The sequence below is a fragment of the Rhinatrema bivittatum genome, chromosome 5 (genome assembly GCF_901001135.1).
Source record: "Rhinatrema bivittatum chromosome 5, aRhiBiv1.1, whole genome shotgun sequence".
NCBI lineage: Eukaryota > Metazoa > Chordata > Amphibia > Gymnophiona > Rhinatrematidae > Rhinatrema > Rhinatrema bivittatum.
The window spans coordinates 63,356,455-63,375,170 of record NC_042619.1 but is presented as its reverse complement, the minus strand read 5'-3'; the positions used below and the strand labels follow the sequence as shown (position 1 = coordinate 63,375,170).

The 18,716-nt window shown below is 40.6% G+C and overlaps 1 protein-coding gene across 2 annotated transcripts in view; it reads left to right on the top strand.

Moving 5' to 3' along the window:
- The first annotated feature begins 17,810 nt into the window (after positions 1-17,810).
- Positions 17,811-18,716, top strand: part of TRPC6 (transient receptor potential cation channel subfamily C member 6) — a 357,579-nt gene continuing 356,673 nt past the window's right edge. The window contains exon 1 of one of the 2 annotated variants that reach the window (XM_029602399.1): positions 17,811-18,300. In XM_029602399.1, coding sequence (XP_029458259.1) covers positions 18,161-18,300 — 140 coding nt within the window. In that variant the 5' untranslated portion in view covers positions 17,811-18,160. The remainder of the gene's footprint in view (positions 18,301-18,716) is intronic. The other variant, XM_029602398.1, reaches the window with a different exon arrangement.

The window sequence follows — 18,716 nt, the reverse complement described above, 5'->3', positions numbered from 1 at the left end:
TTTGGGCTGCAGGATCATTTCCTGCTATACCAGGGTGATTCTCTCTGACCAGGAGACCTTCTTCCTCTAAGGCAGCACCAGGGCTGCCAGACTGAAGTTGGGATTTAGCTACTATGTCCCTGAAGGTCTCCTTTATATATGTCTCTGCCTCTGTTCCTTCAGGTCAGTCACTCTAGCCTCAAGGGATCAGACTTGTTCTCTGATAGCTAGGAACTATTTGCACTGGGTGCATATATACAACCTCTCATCAGTGGTTAAAAATCATATATGTGACACTTGATGCAAAAGGCTAGTAGGCCCCCAATAGCTGTTAGATTGCTGCCTTCATCTTAATTTTGTTGAGTTCTTAGTTAAGTTTAGCTTGTTAAGGAAGTAGGAATGTGTAAATTAGAGTCCTTTAAATTTATTGGTATATTAACTATTAATTTGGTAGTGCCTTGCAAGGGGATAATTACAATTTTGATAAGGGCTGGGGCAATCCTGTAATTTAAATAAAAGCCTGATTGATTTTTAATGTGAAAGAGCCTCTTGCCTGTAACTCAAAGGTTGAGCTAGGGGTGAAAGGGAGAGAAAGACAGACATTAGATTTAACTACCCTGGCTTGCTTTTTATATCACACACATATACATACACCTCTTCTCTAATCTTTTTAAGTCCTAAAATTTCTCCAAAACAATACTTACCAAGCCTCTTCAGCAACCAGCACGATGATCTTCTCTTCTCAAAGCTCTCACCCCCTTTAATCTCCTCACTCTACTTACACTCATGGTGATCCCCCTCATTTACAATCTTTACCTTCTCCAAGCTCCTCACTCTATCCCCATTTCCACTCTATCCCCATTTCCTTTCCTCTATCCCAGTCCTTTTCCTCTATTCCATTCCTTTTCCTCTATCCCATTCCATTTCCTCACTCTATCCCCATTTCCACTCTATCCCCTAATCCATGGTTTTGTAACTTCGCAGTTGTTTCTCTTTTCGCATTGTTCGCATATTGTTATATTGTTATTACCCTATCTCTTGAAACTCCTTATCTCTTTTTTTAACAATGCTCCAGTTTTATGTAAATTTCTCTCCTGTTAATACCGTTCTATGTAAACCGGCATGATGTACCTATGAATGTCGGTAGATGAAAACTTTAAGTAAATAAATAAATACATTTCCTCCCTCACTTTCACAATGGCACTCTCTAACATCCCACACTCCCTCAGTCACCTTCTTTTCTCACTCCCTCCTCCCCACGCTGTGATTCCTCACTCTCTCTTTGTCACTTTTCCATCTAGCCCTAAGGTTGCCTCACTCACTGTCCCACATTTATGTTCGCCTGGCACTCTTTCCCATTCCCCCATCCCTCATTCACTTTTTCCCCATATTCCCTCTATTCCCCTGTGATCCCCTCACTCCTTTTTCAACCACCCAATCCCATCACTCTCCCTCATTCACTTCTCTTCCCCCACCATTCACTCATTCATGCCCTCCTTCCAATCCCCTCATTCTCCCTGGTCTGCTTCCTTTCCCTATAATCTCCTAACTCTCCCTTATTCGCTTCCCTTCCTTATCCCTTCCCTCTCCCTTATTCACTTTTCCTCACCCGATCCTTCACTTTTCCTGGTTCACTCCCTCCCATCACCTGATCCCATCACAAACCCTGAGTCACTCCCTCCCCTACATTATCCTCTACTCACTCTCTTTTTAACCCCATCCTATCTTTTCACTTACTTTTGATTACTTCTTCCCCCATCCTGTCACCTAGTTCATTCTCGCCCTCCCCATCCTGATCCCCTCATTCACTCTTGTTCATGCCCTCCTTCCAATCACTTCACTCACCCTAGTTCATTCCCTTTTCTCAGAACCCAGTCACCTCACTCACTCTTTTTCACTACTCCCCCTCCCCATTCTCCTCATTCATCCTCTATGTTGGGGATAGGGGGAGAATGGCATTCTTGCAGCATCTTGGGCTTCATCTTCCTCCTCTGCTGCTGGGGCTTGAGTGTCATGCATTGAACAAATCAATGTAGGTCAGTAGAAAAAAATGAAGCACCATGTGAAGAGCTCCATCTGTCAAACTTACCTACAAGACTCCAGACAGGGCATCCTCAGCAATCATGCCCTCAGACAGAGGGCTATGGTAATCAGGGATTAAAATATAGACTTGTTCTTTTTTTTAAAAGGAAAACTGCTTTATTGTGTATCAAAAATGAGAAGGGTTGGATGGCACCTTAGCCTCCCAACTGTTGTCATTTTTGCTACACCAGACTAATATGGCTATCCCTCCGAAGATGCTTTTATTATGTATTTGTATACTGTTTCAAATGACCGTACTGTCTCTTTAAATGAAGCTGGTTTCTAGCAGCTGAGCTAAGAAAGCCTGTGGTTGTGGGATGTCACGCAAGAAAAGGCACATAGCAGGCAGACAAAAAACAGGGTGACACAGGAAGATTTGGCACAGATTAGAATTTGTTGCCCAGAGAGAAATCGCAGGAGTTCTACAAGAGATGTGTGAAGTTGATGACTGAATTGTTTGGAGGAAAATTAAAATGGACATTTATTGCCTGGGAACAGAGATGCTGGAGGATCTGAGGATTCTCATAATATGAGACAGGTCCTGCGAAACAAAATCAATAAGGGGAATTAGTAAATCTCTCTTTCTAAGACAACATTAATAATGTTGGGAGTACATGTGTGAGAAAACCTGAACAAGCTACATCTGAGTCTCTGCTGAAGCAGACAAACCCCAGTGGAACCCAGAAGGGCTAAAATCAGCATTTTGAGCAAAGGCTTTTTGAACCCTGCTTTAGAAAAGTTTGCTGAAATGTGACAGAATTTGGGGAAAGTTCAGCTTGCTGGAGTATGTCCTGGGAAAGGACCTATGAGAAAGTTCCTTTCATATTAAACAAAATTATTCTATCAAAGACATTCAGATTGTTCCCTCTCTCTCTCAGCCAGTGAGACCTACTCCAGTGCACTGTCACAGAGTGACAGGATCAAGAGAGGCTGAGAAAGCCTTCATCGCGGGACCTGTGTCACAGCATTTGCATCCGACTATAGGACTGGATGATAACAGCTGTAGATCACTTTTAACCGGGCCCCATCCAAGTATAATTGTGAGCTTATGAATGTCGTGCGCACACACACACACACACACACACACACACACTTTCATGAGACCAGAAATTCCGATGTGAATTTTATTGCTTTGGGTAAATCACACTAACATGGCTGATGGAAACTGAATTGCTATAAATGTGTTTTTCCAGACTAAGGTATTCTTTATTGGTATTTCTGTGAGAGTTAAGCATGAGGTACAGGACAGGAAGAGATAGGGGAATAAGAAGTAAAAAAAAACCAAAACAAAACATAACTCTCATGCCTGAAGTTGCGTTTGTTAGGAAACTGAATTATATATGTGAAGAAGAAAAAAATGTTTTAATGTGTGTGAACTGTTATCTTTGCTTCTAAAAGTTGCAGAAATTCAAATGTTTTACAAATGTTTTTCTTCAGCTAATAGCAGCTTTTCTTTCTTAACAGAAGAGAACAAATACAGTTCTTGGGACAGCTTTATGTTTTTTGTGTATCTTGCAACCTGCCAGTAGTGGAATAACTTTTCTTTTCTTTTCTTTTTGCCTCTTGGCCTCTTTTCTCAACCACTGAGGCCCTATGTGAGTTTTCCCATTATACAGGTATACATGGTAGAGAGGTAGGATGGCCCCCCATCATGTAAATCCCTGGGAAGGCATCAAGGTCTCCAGATTCCAACCCCAACCCTCACTGAATTATATTGGTTACTGATTAAGCAAAGAATTGAGTATAAGTCGCTTTGCATCTTATTTAAATCTATAAACAACAAACAAACTGAATGGCTAAATGCTCTATTACCCCACAAAAGAACCTTCATTCTGCAAATAAATATTTGCTATCAATACCATCAATTAAAACAGCACATTTATCAGAGGTTAGAGAATGGGCTATCTCAGTTGTAGGCCCCAAACTATGGAACTCGTTACCTGAAGAACTCAGATTACAAAAGGACTTGAAAATCTTTAAAAAACAACTGAAAACTTTATTATTTAGAAATGCCTATGAACTGGCGGCAGAGTAATAATCAATATGTTTGTGCGAACCTTTACTGGCTGTTCCTGTGTTTTAAAGTTATAACATCTGGCTTTACCTGTTTTTTATTTTATTTTATCTTTTATCTTTTATTTTGTTCTTATTTCATTATATTTTTTTAATATTCTAATGTTGTTTTAAGTTTTTTGTACTTTATTTATTTTATTGTGTTGCAAATAACTTCTTGTGTTATTTACTTGACCATTTTTATATAATTTCAAGTTTTTGACATACTATTATATATTTTCTTTTATATGACTAAGTGTACACCATCAAGATTGTTCCAGATTGACGGTATATAAAACAAACAAATAAATAAATAAAACAGTAACATCAATTACCCCATGGTATCATTGGGAATCAGACAACATGCGAGATGTACACTTGCCCCCAGCTGTTTTACACTATATCTTCATGTATACTACTGTTGCTAGGTCCTTTCATCATCCACATTATGAAACTTGTTGTAGTTCCTAAAAGCTTTAAGCATTCTTATTTCAGTGAACTACAATAAACTGATCTACATGATAGAAAGCCCTGCTCATCTCTAGCTGCTTCAGCAGAATACAGGGATAATGCAGGCTGTTAAACATGTACTCTAGTATTCTCTGTACAAAGAAATTGATCTCTCACCCAAATGGACTGGACACCCAAAAAAATTGAAAAATAAAAATATTTTTTTAAAAATGACAATAAAATTGTTACGGTTTGTGATACGTGGATCCAAAGTAGTCAACAGTCTTACCTTAGCAGACAGTGGATCAAGGAAGTTTGTGGCCAGTGAGAGAAGCAGTAAGAGTATCCCAACTAGTCCTGGTTGTGGATAGCAGCAAACAACCAGAACCAAGACACAGTCCAGAGTCAGGGCAGGCAGCAGGCAAATAGGTCCGTAGTCCAATCCGAGATCAGGGCAGGCAGCAGGCAAATAGGTCTGTAGTCCAATCCGAGATCAGGGCAAGCAGCAGGCAAACAGGTCCGTAATCCAATCCGAGATCAGGGCAGGCAGCAGGCAAACAGGTCCGTGTCCAATCCGAGTCAATAAGAGAGGCAAAGAAGACAATCACCACGAGAGCACCAGCACAAGCAAGCCTGTAGCTGAGGCAATGCTGTGCTGGGCTCAGTTCTTTAAATACCCAAAATTCCCGCGTAAACGCGGGGACTTCCAGGTAGAAATATGATGCGCCCTGATGGGCGGAGCTTGCGTGCGAGTTGCGTCTGCCTATACTGCTGCCGGAAGGCGCCGGCGAACAGCAGCGATACCAACCCTCTGGTTTGCCACGAGGAAACAAAAATGCATATGAAAAAAGTTAACTGTGTTTTCTATGTCTTATGAGAGAGGTTTAGTGATGTGTGAGCATGATTGACAGGAATGAATTCAGGAACATGTTTGTTATCTGGCTATCTGGCTTTGTAAGTTAGCCAGATAAAACTTATTCAGCTAACTTACATGGGATATTCAGTGGCATGGCACTAAGTACACCCAGATAAGTATTAAAGTTAGCTGGATAAGATGATCTGGCTAACTTTAGACCTGCTTTGGGCCATGTCTAATTTAGCCACATAAGGCTCAGTATTGCTACTTGTCTGGCTAAGTTAGTTGGATATGTAGTGATGCCCAGTTTATATCCACTGCCCACCCACTGACTCATATATGGCTAACTATTTAGCTAGACAATTCACTGGATAAGTATAGTCAGATATTCAGCGGCAGCCACTTAGCTGGATAAGTCCAACTTATCTGGCTAAGTAGCATTTGAACATCTACCCCACAGTGTGGGTACTGGTAGTTAGGGATGTGCAATCGTTTTTTGACAATTAGGAAATTCGTACGATATTACCTAAATCGTCATGGATCGGGAAACCGATAAAATGATTGCACTTTCCCCGAATTTTCATCAAAAATCATTTTTCGGCTTAGTGCGTGCTAACTCCCTTTAACATGCACTAACAAAAACTAACAAAAAGTAACAAAATCTAATGGTTTTTGTTAGTGCAGCATGCACTAACAAAAACCATTAGTTTTTCTTACTTTTTGTTAGTTTTTGTTAGTGCATGTTAAAGGGAGTTAGCACGCACTAAGCCGAAAAACGATTTTTGACGAAAAAAAAGAAATGCCGATCCCCGGGACTACAAGATTTTCCCGCGGCCGCACGAACCCGAAAGCGGAAACGATCAGGCACCGATGCACATCTCTACTGGTAGTGTGTGTGTGTGTGTATATATATATATATATATATATATATATGAAAGAGACTGTTCAGATCAGGTATGAATTAAAAGGGACCGGTATGTGTGGTTATTGAGAGTGTTAGACTGATTTATAGGCAGAATCTGCCACAGTGCTTTTAAAAAGACAGCAACTTTCCCCCTCCCCCCCCCAAAAAGCCTTGCATAGTGAAACTAGAAGCCTAAATGAAGATACTCAGCCCTTGTACATTTTCAAAAGGGCTCCCAAAGTTAAGCACCTAACTCCTATGGAAATAAGCCCCAGTCGCTTTATACACATACACACACACACACACACACACACACACACACACATACACACATAAACACCCCTGTGCTTTCTAACTTCCTCTGAGTGACAGTGTGACACAGACCAAAGACCTAATTTTACAATATCTCCACTAGTATTTAGAGTGTAGAAACACCAATTATGCAGGCACGGTCACCTTAAACACACACATACAGATCTCAGCGCTGACTTTAATAATGACACACAAAAACTGACAGAACAACAGGTATTATATCCTGTCACAATCATACACAATAAAGAAACACAGAATCTGTGCACTACAATGCTGGCTGTAACACCTATTGAATTAATACTATAACACTGCTGTAACACCCAACAAAGAGATTACAGTATCTCACTGTCTACTGATATAAATATCACAGTAATTTAAAATGGACTGTGGCTGAAACTCTTTTTCAGTTTCTGTTACATTTGGCATTCTGCGAGCTGCCCTGCAAACTGCTGCACTCACCTCCCTGGCTGGGCCATCTCTGCTGGCTCTCCCCATGGTGGGATGCCACTGGCCCCATCCTGCCATGCTCTTCCTTAGGTGCGTGCCCAATCTCTCATGGCGGGAAAAGCCCCAGACATCTATTGATAACCTCACAAGCCAAGCCCTATAAAGGGCTCTCCCTGTTCTTCTCTCACTGCCTCAGCAATAGGTCCAGCTATGGAGACCTGTTTCCAAGTCAGGTTACCCAGACCACTGGCCCATAGCCCTACACACTGGACTCTTGCATGTAGAAAAGATCAGTTTTCACATAATTTCCAGAGCCATCCATCCATTTGATGTGGCTCCAACATCAACCACATTTTGACTGGTCCACCTTATAACTCACCTGCTGGGGCCATGGGTATATGGATTCCTGCTTGGTGCTGGTAGAACCTCCTCATCCAGTGACCATGGCTTCCTTACTCCCTGACTTCCTTCTCAGTATGCGGATTACAAGGATGTCTTCTCAAGAAAGAGTGCTGAACTCCTGCCTCCTTATCATATGTACAACTGCAGCATTGAGCTTATCCCAGGAGCCACGCCACCGTGGGGTCAGGTTTATACCCTATCTCTCCCAGAGACTCAGGCTATGTCATCCTATATTCAGGAGAACCAGGAACATGGGTTTATCCATCCTTCCTCTTTCCCAGCAGGGGCTGGGTTCTTCTTCATTGCAAAGAAAGACAGATCTCCCAGGTTGTGCACAGACTACTGCAGTCTGAACTCCATTTCTAAGTGGAACCATTACGCACTACCTCTAATATCGGAGCTCTTTGATCGCCTACAAGGCACCAAGGTATTCAAAAAATTGGATCTCAGGGGTGCATGCAACCTCATCCGCATCAAGGCTGGTGTTGAATGGAAAACCACATTTAACACTCATGATAGTCATTATGAGTATTTGGTCATGCCCTTTGGGCTTTGCAATGCCCCTGCGATTTTCTAGAAAATGGTTAATGAGATCTTCCTCGATCTACTGTACACCTGCGTAGTCATATACCTGAATGACATTTTGACCTTTTCCCAGACCTTGAGCTCCCAAAGTAAAGATGTTCGTACTGTTCTGCAATGTCTGCAAGAGAATAATATCTATTCCAAACTGGAACATAAGAACATGCCATACTGGGTCAGACAAGGGTCCATCCAAGCCCAGCATCCTGTTTCCAACAGTGGACAATCCAGGCCATGAGAACCTGGCAAGTACCCAAAAACTAAGTCCATTCCATGTTACTGTTGCTAGTAATAGCAGTGGCTGTCAACTTAATTAATAGCAGGTAATGGACTTCTCCTCCAAGAACACAGCTGTGTTTAAAAAACTCCTTTTTTAAACACAGCTATACTAACTGCACTAACCACATCCTCTGGCAACAAATTCCAGAGTTTAATTGTGTGTTGAGTGAAAAAGAACTTTCTCTGATTAGTTTTAAATATGCCCCATGCTAACTTCAAGGAGTGCCCCCTAGTCCTTCTATTATCTGAAAGAGTAAATAACCGATTCACATCTACCTGTTCTAGACCTCTCATGATTTTAAACACCTCTATCATATCCCCCCTCAGCCGTCTCTTTTCCAAGCTGAAAAGTCCTAACCTCTTTAGTCTTTCCTCATAGGGGAGCTGTTCCATTCCCCTTATCATTTTCATCGCCCTTCTCTAAACCTTCTCCATCGCAATTATATATTTTTTGAGATCCGGCGACCAGAATTGTACACAGTATTTAAGGTGCAGTCTCACCATGGAACGATACAGAGGCATTATGACATTTTCCATTTTATTCACCATTCCCTTTCTAATAAATCCCAACATTCTGTTTGCTTTTTTGACTGCCGCAGCACACTGAACCGACAATTTCAATGTGTTATCCACTTTTATGCCTAGATCTCTTTCTTGGGTGGTAGCACCTAATATGGAACTTAACATTGTGTAACTATAGAATGGGTTATTTTTCCCTATATGCATCACCTTGCACCTATCCACATTAAATTTCATCTGCCATTTGGATGCCCAATTTTCCAGTCTCACAAGGTCTTCCTGCAATTTATCACAATCTGCTTGTGATTTAACTACTCTGAACAATTTTGTATCATCTGCAAATTTGATTATCGCACTTGTCGTATTTCTTTCCAGACCATTTATAAATATATTGAAAAGTAAGGGTCCCAAGACAGATCCCTGAGGCACTCCACTGCCCACTCCCTTCCATTGAGAAATTTGTCCATTTAATCCTACTCTCTGTTTCCTGTCTTTTAGCCAGTTTGTAATCCATGAAAGGACATTGCCACCTATCCCATGACTTTTTACTTTTCCTAGAAGCCTCTCATGAGGAACTTTGTCAAATGCCTTCTGAAAAACCAAGTACACTACATCTACCGGTTCACCTTTATCCACATGTTTATTAACTCCTTCAAAAAAGTGAAGCAGATTTGTGAGGCAAGACTTGCCTTGGGTAAAGCCATGCTGACTTTGTTCCATTAAACTATGTATTTCTATATGTTCTGTGATTTTGATGTTTAGAACACTTTCCACTATTTTTCCTGGCACTGAAGTCAGGCTAACTGGTCTGTAGTTTCCTGGATTGCCCCTGGAGCCCTTTTTAAATATTGGGGTTACATTAGCTATCCTCCAGTCTTCAGGTACAATGGATGATTTTAATGATAGGTTACAAATTTTTACTAATAGGTCTGAAATTTCATTTTTTAGTTCCTTCAGAACCCTGGGGTGTATACCATCTGGTCCAGGTGATTTACTACTCTTCAATTTGTCAATCAGGCCTACCACATCTTCTAGGTTCACCGTGATTTAATCAGTCCATTTGAATAATTACCCTTGAAAACCTTCTCCAGTACTGGTACCTCCCAACATCCTCTTTAGTAAACACCGAAGCAAAGAAATCATTTAATCTTTCCACGATGCCTTATCTTCTCTAAGTGCCCCTTTTACCCCTTGATCATCTAACGGTCCAACTGACTCCCTCACAGACTTTCTGCTTTGGATATATTTTTTAAAGTTTTTACTGTGAGTTTTTGCCTCTACGGCCAACTTCTTTTCAAATTCTCTCTTAGTCTGTCTTATCAATGTCTTACATTTAACTTGCCAATGCTTATGCATTATCGTATTTTCTTCTGTTTGATCCTTCTTCCAATTTTTGAATGAAGATCTTTTGGCTAAAATAGCTTCTTTCACCTCCCCTTTTAACCATGCCGGTAATCATTTTGCCTTATTTCCACCTTTTTTAATGTGTGGAATATATCTGGACTGTGCTTCTAGGATGGTATTTTTTAACAATGACCACACCTCTTGCACACTTTTTACCTTTGTAGCTGCTCCTTTCAATTTTTTTCTAACAATTTTTCTCATTTTATCAAAGTTTCCCTTTTGAAAGTTTAGCATGAGAGCCGTGGATTTGCTTACTGTCCCCCTTCCAGTCATTAATTCAAATTTGATCATATTATGATCACTGTTGCCAAGTGGCCCCACCACTGTTACCTCTCTCACCAAATCCTGTGCTCCACTGAGAATTAGATCTAAAATTGCTCCCTATCTTGTCGGTTCCTGAACCAATTGCTCCATAAAAATGTCATTTATTCCATCCAGGAACTTTATATCTCTAGCATGTACCGATGATACATTTACCCAGTCAATATTGGGGTAATTGAAGTCTCCCATTATTACCACACTACCAATTTGGTTAGCTTCCCTAATTTCTCTTAGCATTTCACTGTTAGTCTCACCATCTTGACCAGGTAGATGGTAGTATACTCCTATCTGCACATCAAAGCATTCTAGTAATTATGGTTAGGTACAAGAATCAGAACCGTCTGCCATTCTAACCAAGATAACATCCATTATGCCTGTCTAGATTGGTCAATGGCTGTGGGGCTAATTAAATTAAAGGTTTGCTTAACTACTACTATTTCCATGTAGCATTTCTATAATTGTACAAGTTGTACACAGCACTGGAGAGATACACATATTAGACAGTCCTTTCTCTGTACAGCTTACAATCTATGCATGACAGTCAAACAGGCCAACTAACAGAATTGGGGAGTTTTATTTATTATGGAAAATGGTTAAAACTAACAAGGATATGACCAGGAGAATCAGGGGTTAAAAGTTTTACAAGCAGTCACAAAACAGGTGGGTTTTTAGGATGAATTTGAATAAGACCAGTGAAGGCATAAAATGAACTGACTCAAGTTTATTCCAGGCATATGATACAGTGAGATAGAAAGCAACAGAGTCTAAGTTGGCAATGAAGGAGAAGGACCTAGTTAAGTATGACTTGACCAATGAGTGGAATTCATGAGGAGAGGTGAAGGGAGAGAAAAGGAAGAAGAGGTAATGAGGAACTCCAGTAATAATACACTTGTAGGTATGATAAATTTGTCTTGTATATATGGGAATAGATGGAGAGGCATGAAGTGACTTGAGAAGAAGAATTATATGAATGTAGTGACATTGGCAGATAAGTTGTGCAGTAGGAGGTATATGAAGAGCAAGTTGCTGGTGTCTTAAGTGGGAGGTATTGAGTGTAGATAAGGGCTTTGGTAGTGTGTTCAGAAAAGAAATGCCAGATTTTGGTGATGTTATAGAGAAAGAAATGACACATTGTATGGATATAATACACCTTTATTTTATCTTCCCTTTTGTGAGGAAGCCAAGTTTATCTCCACAGCAATATCTCCAAAGTTGGCCTGGGAGAGCCCAGACTTGCTAGATATCAAGCAGCATCAGGCCAGACTAGTGTAATCCCTTTTTTTGGAAATAGTAACCACGTTCAGGACACACAAATAATTTATTTATCTTCAGGGGCTGCTCTAGCTAGCAAATTACTCCCTCATTGGACTCTTAAAACCGGGGGGATTCTTTTTTTGGGAATAAGCTCTCACTTGTGGCCCAGATGATGTTATGCTGCTCCCAGTGTGTGTACTGTAGGTGCTTTTCATGAGGTGAAAGGCTGTAATGAATAGACAGGACCAGGCTCTGGGAGTTAAATCAAAATTTACTGATTGGTAATCATAAATTGTCCAGATGTATGGATTTATATCTGACTGATAATACTGTAATTATTTTCCTCTGTAGGAAGGGGTCCTTTATTCAGATCTTTGGGTAAAGCCCATGGTGATATTTAATGCGCAAACTCTCCCAGCAGCTATCTGGGATTGCTAGTGTAGGGGTTCCCAACTATACTGCAAAAATCCTACCTTAAGTTTTTTTTTAATTAACATTTTATTGATGTCCATACCATATATATATACAAAATGCAAGGTGCATAACCATTAATAAACAGGAGTACATCATATTATATCAGTTTCCCATCCACTCCCCTCTGCACATATCAGATATTAGTTGGTGTTTGGGTTGAGATCTGGTTGGGGGTCTCCCAATCTTGTTCTTCCATCCTCAATTTATTGATATTTCTTGGGGAAAAGTCAGTGGGATCAGGCTGGTTTTCAGCATTGCAATCCCAGTGGGGGAGGGGGATCCAAAAAACCTCCCCACTCTCTCAAGTCCAAAAAAATACTTTAAAGCTTAAACTGGAAATCCTCCACGGTCTCTCACAGCTGGATCCATCACTGGTGCTTGCCTACCTAGGATTTAGAGTAGGCTCACAGGTCTTTGGTCCCCTGTAGAGAGCCTTTTCATCCCAAAACGGTATCCGGCTTAAAATTCTCTCTCTGGCAGGGAGAGCATGATGAGATATCACTTCTGACCGAAACTCCTTTTGGGCAAAGCTGGGAGGCTTCACCAGAGTCTAAAGATCAGACATTCTTACTCTTCAAGATCCCAAAGTGTCTTAAAATGGCTGGGCTAAGTAGTGCTCAAGCATCCAATCCAGACCCTCCAGGTGGTATGCATGGAGACTTACTAGTGTTATAATAAGGGATAGTGACATCTGTTGGCCAGACCAGTGGGTGGGTAGGTGGGGGGCTCCTACACTAGTATTTGGAAGGAGGGAGAGACAGAAAACAGTAGCAAAACTCTGTAGTATTCTGTCAAGAAAAGCTCCAAGGTCCTATGGTGGGGTTGTGATTATGTCACTCTTAACACCCAGTAAAGGAGAAATAAATGATTGGTAAAACAACAACCAATTGCATTACCTTCATTCACATTCACTGAGTCATTTTGTGTTAAAGTCCAAAAAATGTTTTATTTTAAAGGCAGGAGGTTCATACCTGCCCAAAAGAAGAATTACAAAGAAAGAAATTAGTGAAGGAAAGGAACACTGGATTTGTTGGCCAGTGTGAAATAAAGAAAAGAGAGACTCTCTTCCCCTTTTCATAGAGCAGCCTAGTAAGCGTATATAACCAGTTTGAGTTATTCTACACTAATAGTAGTGGGCCTTGATGGTGAAGGGGCAGCTTTTTAACACAAATGATCTTTTAAAGAGAATAAAAGAGAAACATATCAACTAAAAAAAATAGAGAAAGAAATCCTGATGTTCCCTGCACACTCTCGCAGTAGGTGAGAGGCAATTTCTCAAAATCCTTTGCATATCTTTGCCTCTCTGAAGATCAGACGACAGAGTGAAAATAATTTACACTTTTCCTTCCACTGGCCTCTATTGAAAACCTGACTGAGACATTAAATCAGGCCAAAGTAAATATTCATTCTTCCAACTTGTTAGAAAATAATTTCAATAATCAGCTAAACTTTTCCCTGTAAAACTTAACAGGCTTTATTAACACTCCTTCTGAGGAAGTGAAAACACAAAACACCATTAAAGTTAATGCAGATTTGTCCAGGACCATGCTACTGCAAAAGGTTTCATGAGCCACATTTTTACATTTCTGTTGCGTGATTTGAATATATTCAGGGAGAGTTTAAAAGCCCTGCCTGCTCCAAAAGTGGGAGAAAAGCGCACGACTTAGGCTGGCGTGCGCCGAGCGGGTTTTCTAAGCCAACCATGGATGCACGTATCTCCCGCTGCACACGCAAGGGAAGAGTTTCTAAAAAGGGGTGGCGCGTAGGCGTGGTCTGGATGGCATGGACGAGTTGGGGCCTCACCAAAAAAATGTGCCCGCAAATACTTATGTGTACAGGCCCCATGCCGGGGTCCCTTACCGGGTACATTTACTTCTGCTATGCAGGATGTGTAAGTAGTAAAATACAAAAATGTAGGCCTGGCGGTGGGGTTTTAAGGGTCAGCGCTAACGGAGGAAGGGTAGCTATAAAATTAGGGAGGTTTGGAAGTGCTATCCCTAAACTGGGCGAACTGGGAAAACATGGTATGGTGTCAGCACGCGTCCTTTATAAAATCCCCCCCACCTATGCGGTAGAGGCGGCATTTGCAAGCACATGCGCGCATCCACATGTATGTGAGGTCAGCCTATTTTATATCATGCTCGCATATCTATGCGTATGTTATAAAATGGCCGCGTCCATTAGCACGAGCCGACATATGCGCATACATATGCACCTGCGCGGCTGTTCGAAAGTTACCCTCCCCATGAATATAGTAGTGTTATCCACTTAGAATGTTTAGCTAGGTGGGCTACAAATTTTTAAATTTTAATAAATAAAAAGGTGCTTCTTAACCCAATCCTGGGGGCATACCTAGCCAGTCAGGTTTTCAAGCTTGTACCCCGTTAATTTGTTCTATATATACCTGTTCTCTTGTTATATGTCAAGCGCATTTCATGTGCAGTTTTTAATTAACGTTTAATGTAAACCGATGTGATATCCCAGATGAATGTCGGTATATAAAAACTTCAAATAAGCAAATAAATACCCATAGGGGCGGATTTTAAAAGGGTTATGCACGCATATTACGCGTGTAACCGTGAATCCCTGCTCCTGTACGCGCCGAGCCTATTTTGCATAGCCCCGGCGACTCGCACAAGCCCCGGGACGAGCGTATGTCCCGGGGCTTGAAAAAAGGGGCGGGGAGTGGGTGGGGCGGGGCAGTCCGGGGGCGGGACTGAGGCCTCCAGCACAGCGGCTGTGCTGGGGGATCGCGCGCCGGCCAAGTGCGCGCAAACTACTCCTGCCCTGAGGCAGGCGCAACTTATTTAACAAAGGTCAGGAGGGGGTTTAGATAGGGCTGGGGGGCGGGTTAGGGAGGGGAAGGTGGGGGGTGGGGGGTGGAAGGAAAGTTCCCTCCGAGGCCGCTCTGATTTCGGAGCAGCCTTGGGGGGAACAGGGAAAGCCATTGGGGCTCCCCTAGGGCTCGGCGCAAACAAGGTGCACAAGTGTGCACCCCCTTGCGCTCGCCGACCCCGGATTTTATAACATGCATGCAGCTGCGCACGCATGTTATAAAATCGGGCGTAGATTTGTGCGCGCAACCCGGTGCGCGTAGCTACTAAAATCTGGCCCATAGTGAATATGCATGAGAGAGATTTGCATGCACTATTTCCATTGTATGCAAATATATATCATGCATATTCATTACGGATATCTTGAAAATCTGACTGGCTAGCTGTGCCCCGAGGACTGGGTTGAGAAGAATGGAAATAAATAAATTAATTAATCAATATAGTGGGTTCATTATTTCCCTGGCATAAATGTGGATTCTTTTGCTGTTTTGCTCATTGGCACAATTTATTGTAATATTATCGAAGGAGCATTTCCAGTCCATTCAATTAGAAAAAGACATTAAATTATATAATTATTATTATTATTATTTTTTTTAGAATAACAAGGAAACATCAAGATTTTATCTGGAGCCATACCTTGTCAATTTTTTTAAATCACAATGTATTAATAACACTGCTACATATATTTTTAGAAGTTGTCTGCTTTAGCGATAAAATGTGCCATTTATCATTGATGTTGTTCTGAATTCAAATATGACAATTGATCCAGCGGATTAGCTACTGTTTCCATGATATTTAAGTTTTTACATTTTATGTCTACGCATAGATCGTGCGTAGATAGAGTTTTAATCAACAATTGTAAACTTTGGACTTTTTGTGTAGTTATGGTTGCATAATATTTTACCTTTCCTGTTTATGTAACACTTTAAAAATTTAATCAGCAAAAGGATTATTGGAATAAAATGTATTATGAAACAAAAGGCCAAAAACTATTTTGTGTATATATTTCCATAGCTTAGTCGTTATTCAGTGGCTATTTAGCTCTTCTTGGCTTGTCTCTTGTATTCATTAAAAGGAACATCTCTTGTCACTGTCCATCAAGTGTGCAGACATTGATGGGCTCCATTTGCCCTGATACTGTTTTTCCATTACTGCAATATTCTGGTGAAATTACTTGCCATGCTCATCGCTTACTGCTCCGCAGTTTGGTGGAAAAAAATCAGGTTGAGAGTGCAAAAAATGTATTTTTAGTAACATGTTGCAGCCAAGGCTTTGTATGCCTTGAGGAGGTTTTCCACCAATTCCTTGTAAGTTGTCTGCCCTGTTGTTTCGAGAAAGTTTATTCCCACTAACTGGAAAGCTTTCCACTCCATCTTTTCCTTGCTATGCAACGCCCTTTTCAAACCAAGTCATAGATTTATTTATAGATTCAGTCTTTTCTCCCAAACTTTTCCAGGTCAGCCAGGGCTAGGAACTGTGCCTTCTGTTTGATAGATTCATTGCAGTTTTATTGTGGGCTTTTATGCTGCTTTACATTTTATTTCAAATCTACCTTCATAATTGTTTTTGTAATGTTTAATTTGTTTGTGTTCTGTACTTTTAGATATTTTGTTAATTGTTTGTATTTTGCTGATTTTATTGTATGTGTTTATTATCTGCTAAGATTTCCAGACTAGCGGACCACAACTTTTAAATAAATGTATATTACTCTTTTCTGGTTTAATTTGAGATCCTTTCCCCTGTTAACTCACTTATCCTTTGCAATTCTCAGTTCAACGGTCTTATGTACTAACCCAGGAGCATATTTTGAAAACTAAAGCCAATAACAATTTTAAGCATTATTTTCATTCTCAGTCACCCGGATTTAGTAAAGTTTGACTACTTTTATTTCGGAAGAATTTTGGCTGCACAGTTGTCATCTCTTCCTGTTTAGAAGGGAGTCTTCTTGTTTGGAAAAACATGGCCATTCGTCCCCTTTTTCCATCCTAACAAGTTCTTTACTTCTCTGTCTTGTGTCAGTGTGTTTTTGGGTGGGGGGGGGGGGAGGGGGGAGAGGAGGTTTAAGGAGATTATGCTTTTTTTCTCCTCCACATCTTTCTCACACACTCACACACTCTCACACACACACACACATACATTCATACATATATAAAAGATAAACATTTGTAACTAGCAAACAGGGCTTCAATTCAACTTTAATTTGGAATGATTTGGCTTCTAAAAATGATTCTCTTTTTCCTTAACATTTGCAGTCTCCTTTTTATGTGAACTACCAAATCCATCACAATGCTTCCCATTTGGGCAGCTGGAATGATTTTTAAACCTCCAAAACTTAAAATTGAACAGAAGCAGAGCAGGCAAGTTTAAGAAACATGTTTAAAACCATTTTCTGTAATAGAAGCAAAGGAGGATGAAGGTGCTATGAACAGCTTAGTTTGTAACTTGTCAGTTCCTGAAACATCTGTTTGTGTGTAATAGATATATATATATCTGTTGCGGAATGCTGTTTACCTTTTCATTCTTCCCTGTGAAGAAAAGCTTGGGAGCAGGAAAAGGGGAAAATACTGAAAAGACACAGTCACACCTCCTAACAGATATTTGAAGTAAGCATTTTTCATGGTGTCTTTAAGAAAGCAGAAAGTATCTTTCTGTTGCAATATTTAGATTAGGCATACAACAAAATCCTGCAGCCACACACAATCTTTCTTTGCAGTAGCAATCAACAGATGAACTGACAGAGGAAAAAAAAAAGGCAAATTAGGCAGGAAAAATAATAGCAGCCAATGATTCGAGAAACCTCAGTTGCCAATTAGGAGCTGCCTGGAGAAACCAATCAGGATCTGGCGTAGCTCAATTCAGATGAAATGACTTTCAGCTCTAGTCCTGTTTGCCAGGAAACGTTATAGTGCCTTTTTGTTACCGCCTGCCCGAATTCCAGCTCCAGACGTCTCTCTCCCTCTCGGGAAACAGCCACTGACAAGGAGTTGTTGCAATAGCTACTGAGCAAACATGAATCAAAGTCGGTCCTATTTAACTCGAAATAATAACTGTCCTATAACCACTATGAGGAACGAAAGCCGGGACTATCTGCTGATTAACTCTAATGCTGGTGGAGAAAATTCTGTGCATTCCTATGGCTATTACCCTACGTAAGTACATGAATTATTATAATAGAAAGGAGGATAGTAAGGAAGCAGCACTGATTTTATATTTGCCTTAGATATTTTTTTATTATGCTGTTTTTGTATACTGAAGTATTGATTTCGCATCTATTCCAAAGATCTTGGATTGAAATCCTTATGTTATTTAATCATGTCATTAGAGTTTACAAAATATTGGCTAGTGCATTTTAGCAAAATATCAGCTTCTATCAACTTGTGTTAAATGATAGTTTTCAGACCACATCGTCCATTCATAGGACTGGATTATATCTTGAAAAGTATCCCTGGTAAGCAAGAGGTCTGGGGACTCATGTATCCTCAAATTAACTGCGCAATAACGACTTGAAAAGAGAGCAAATATCCTGTAATAATGTGAGGCATTATCCTTCATGGAGAAATATGCG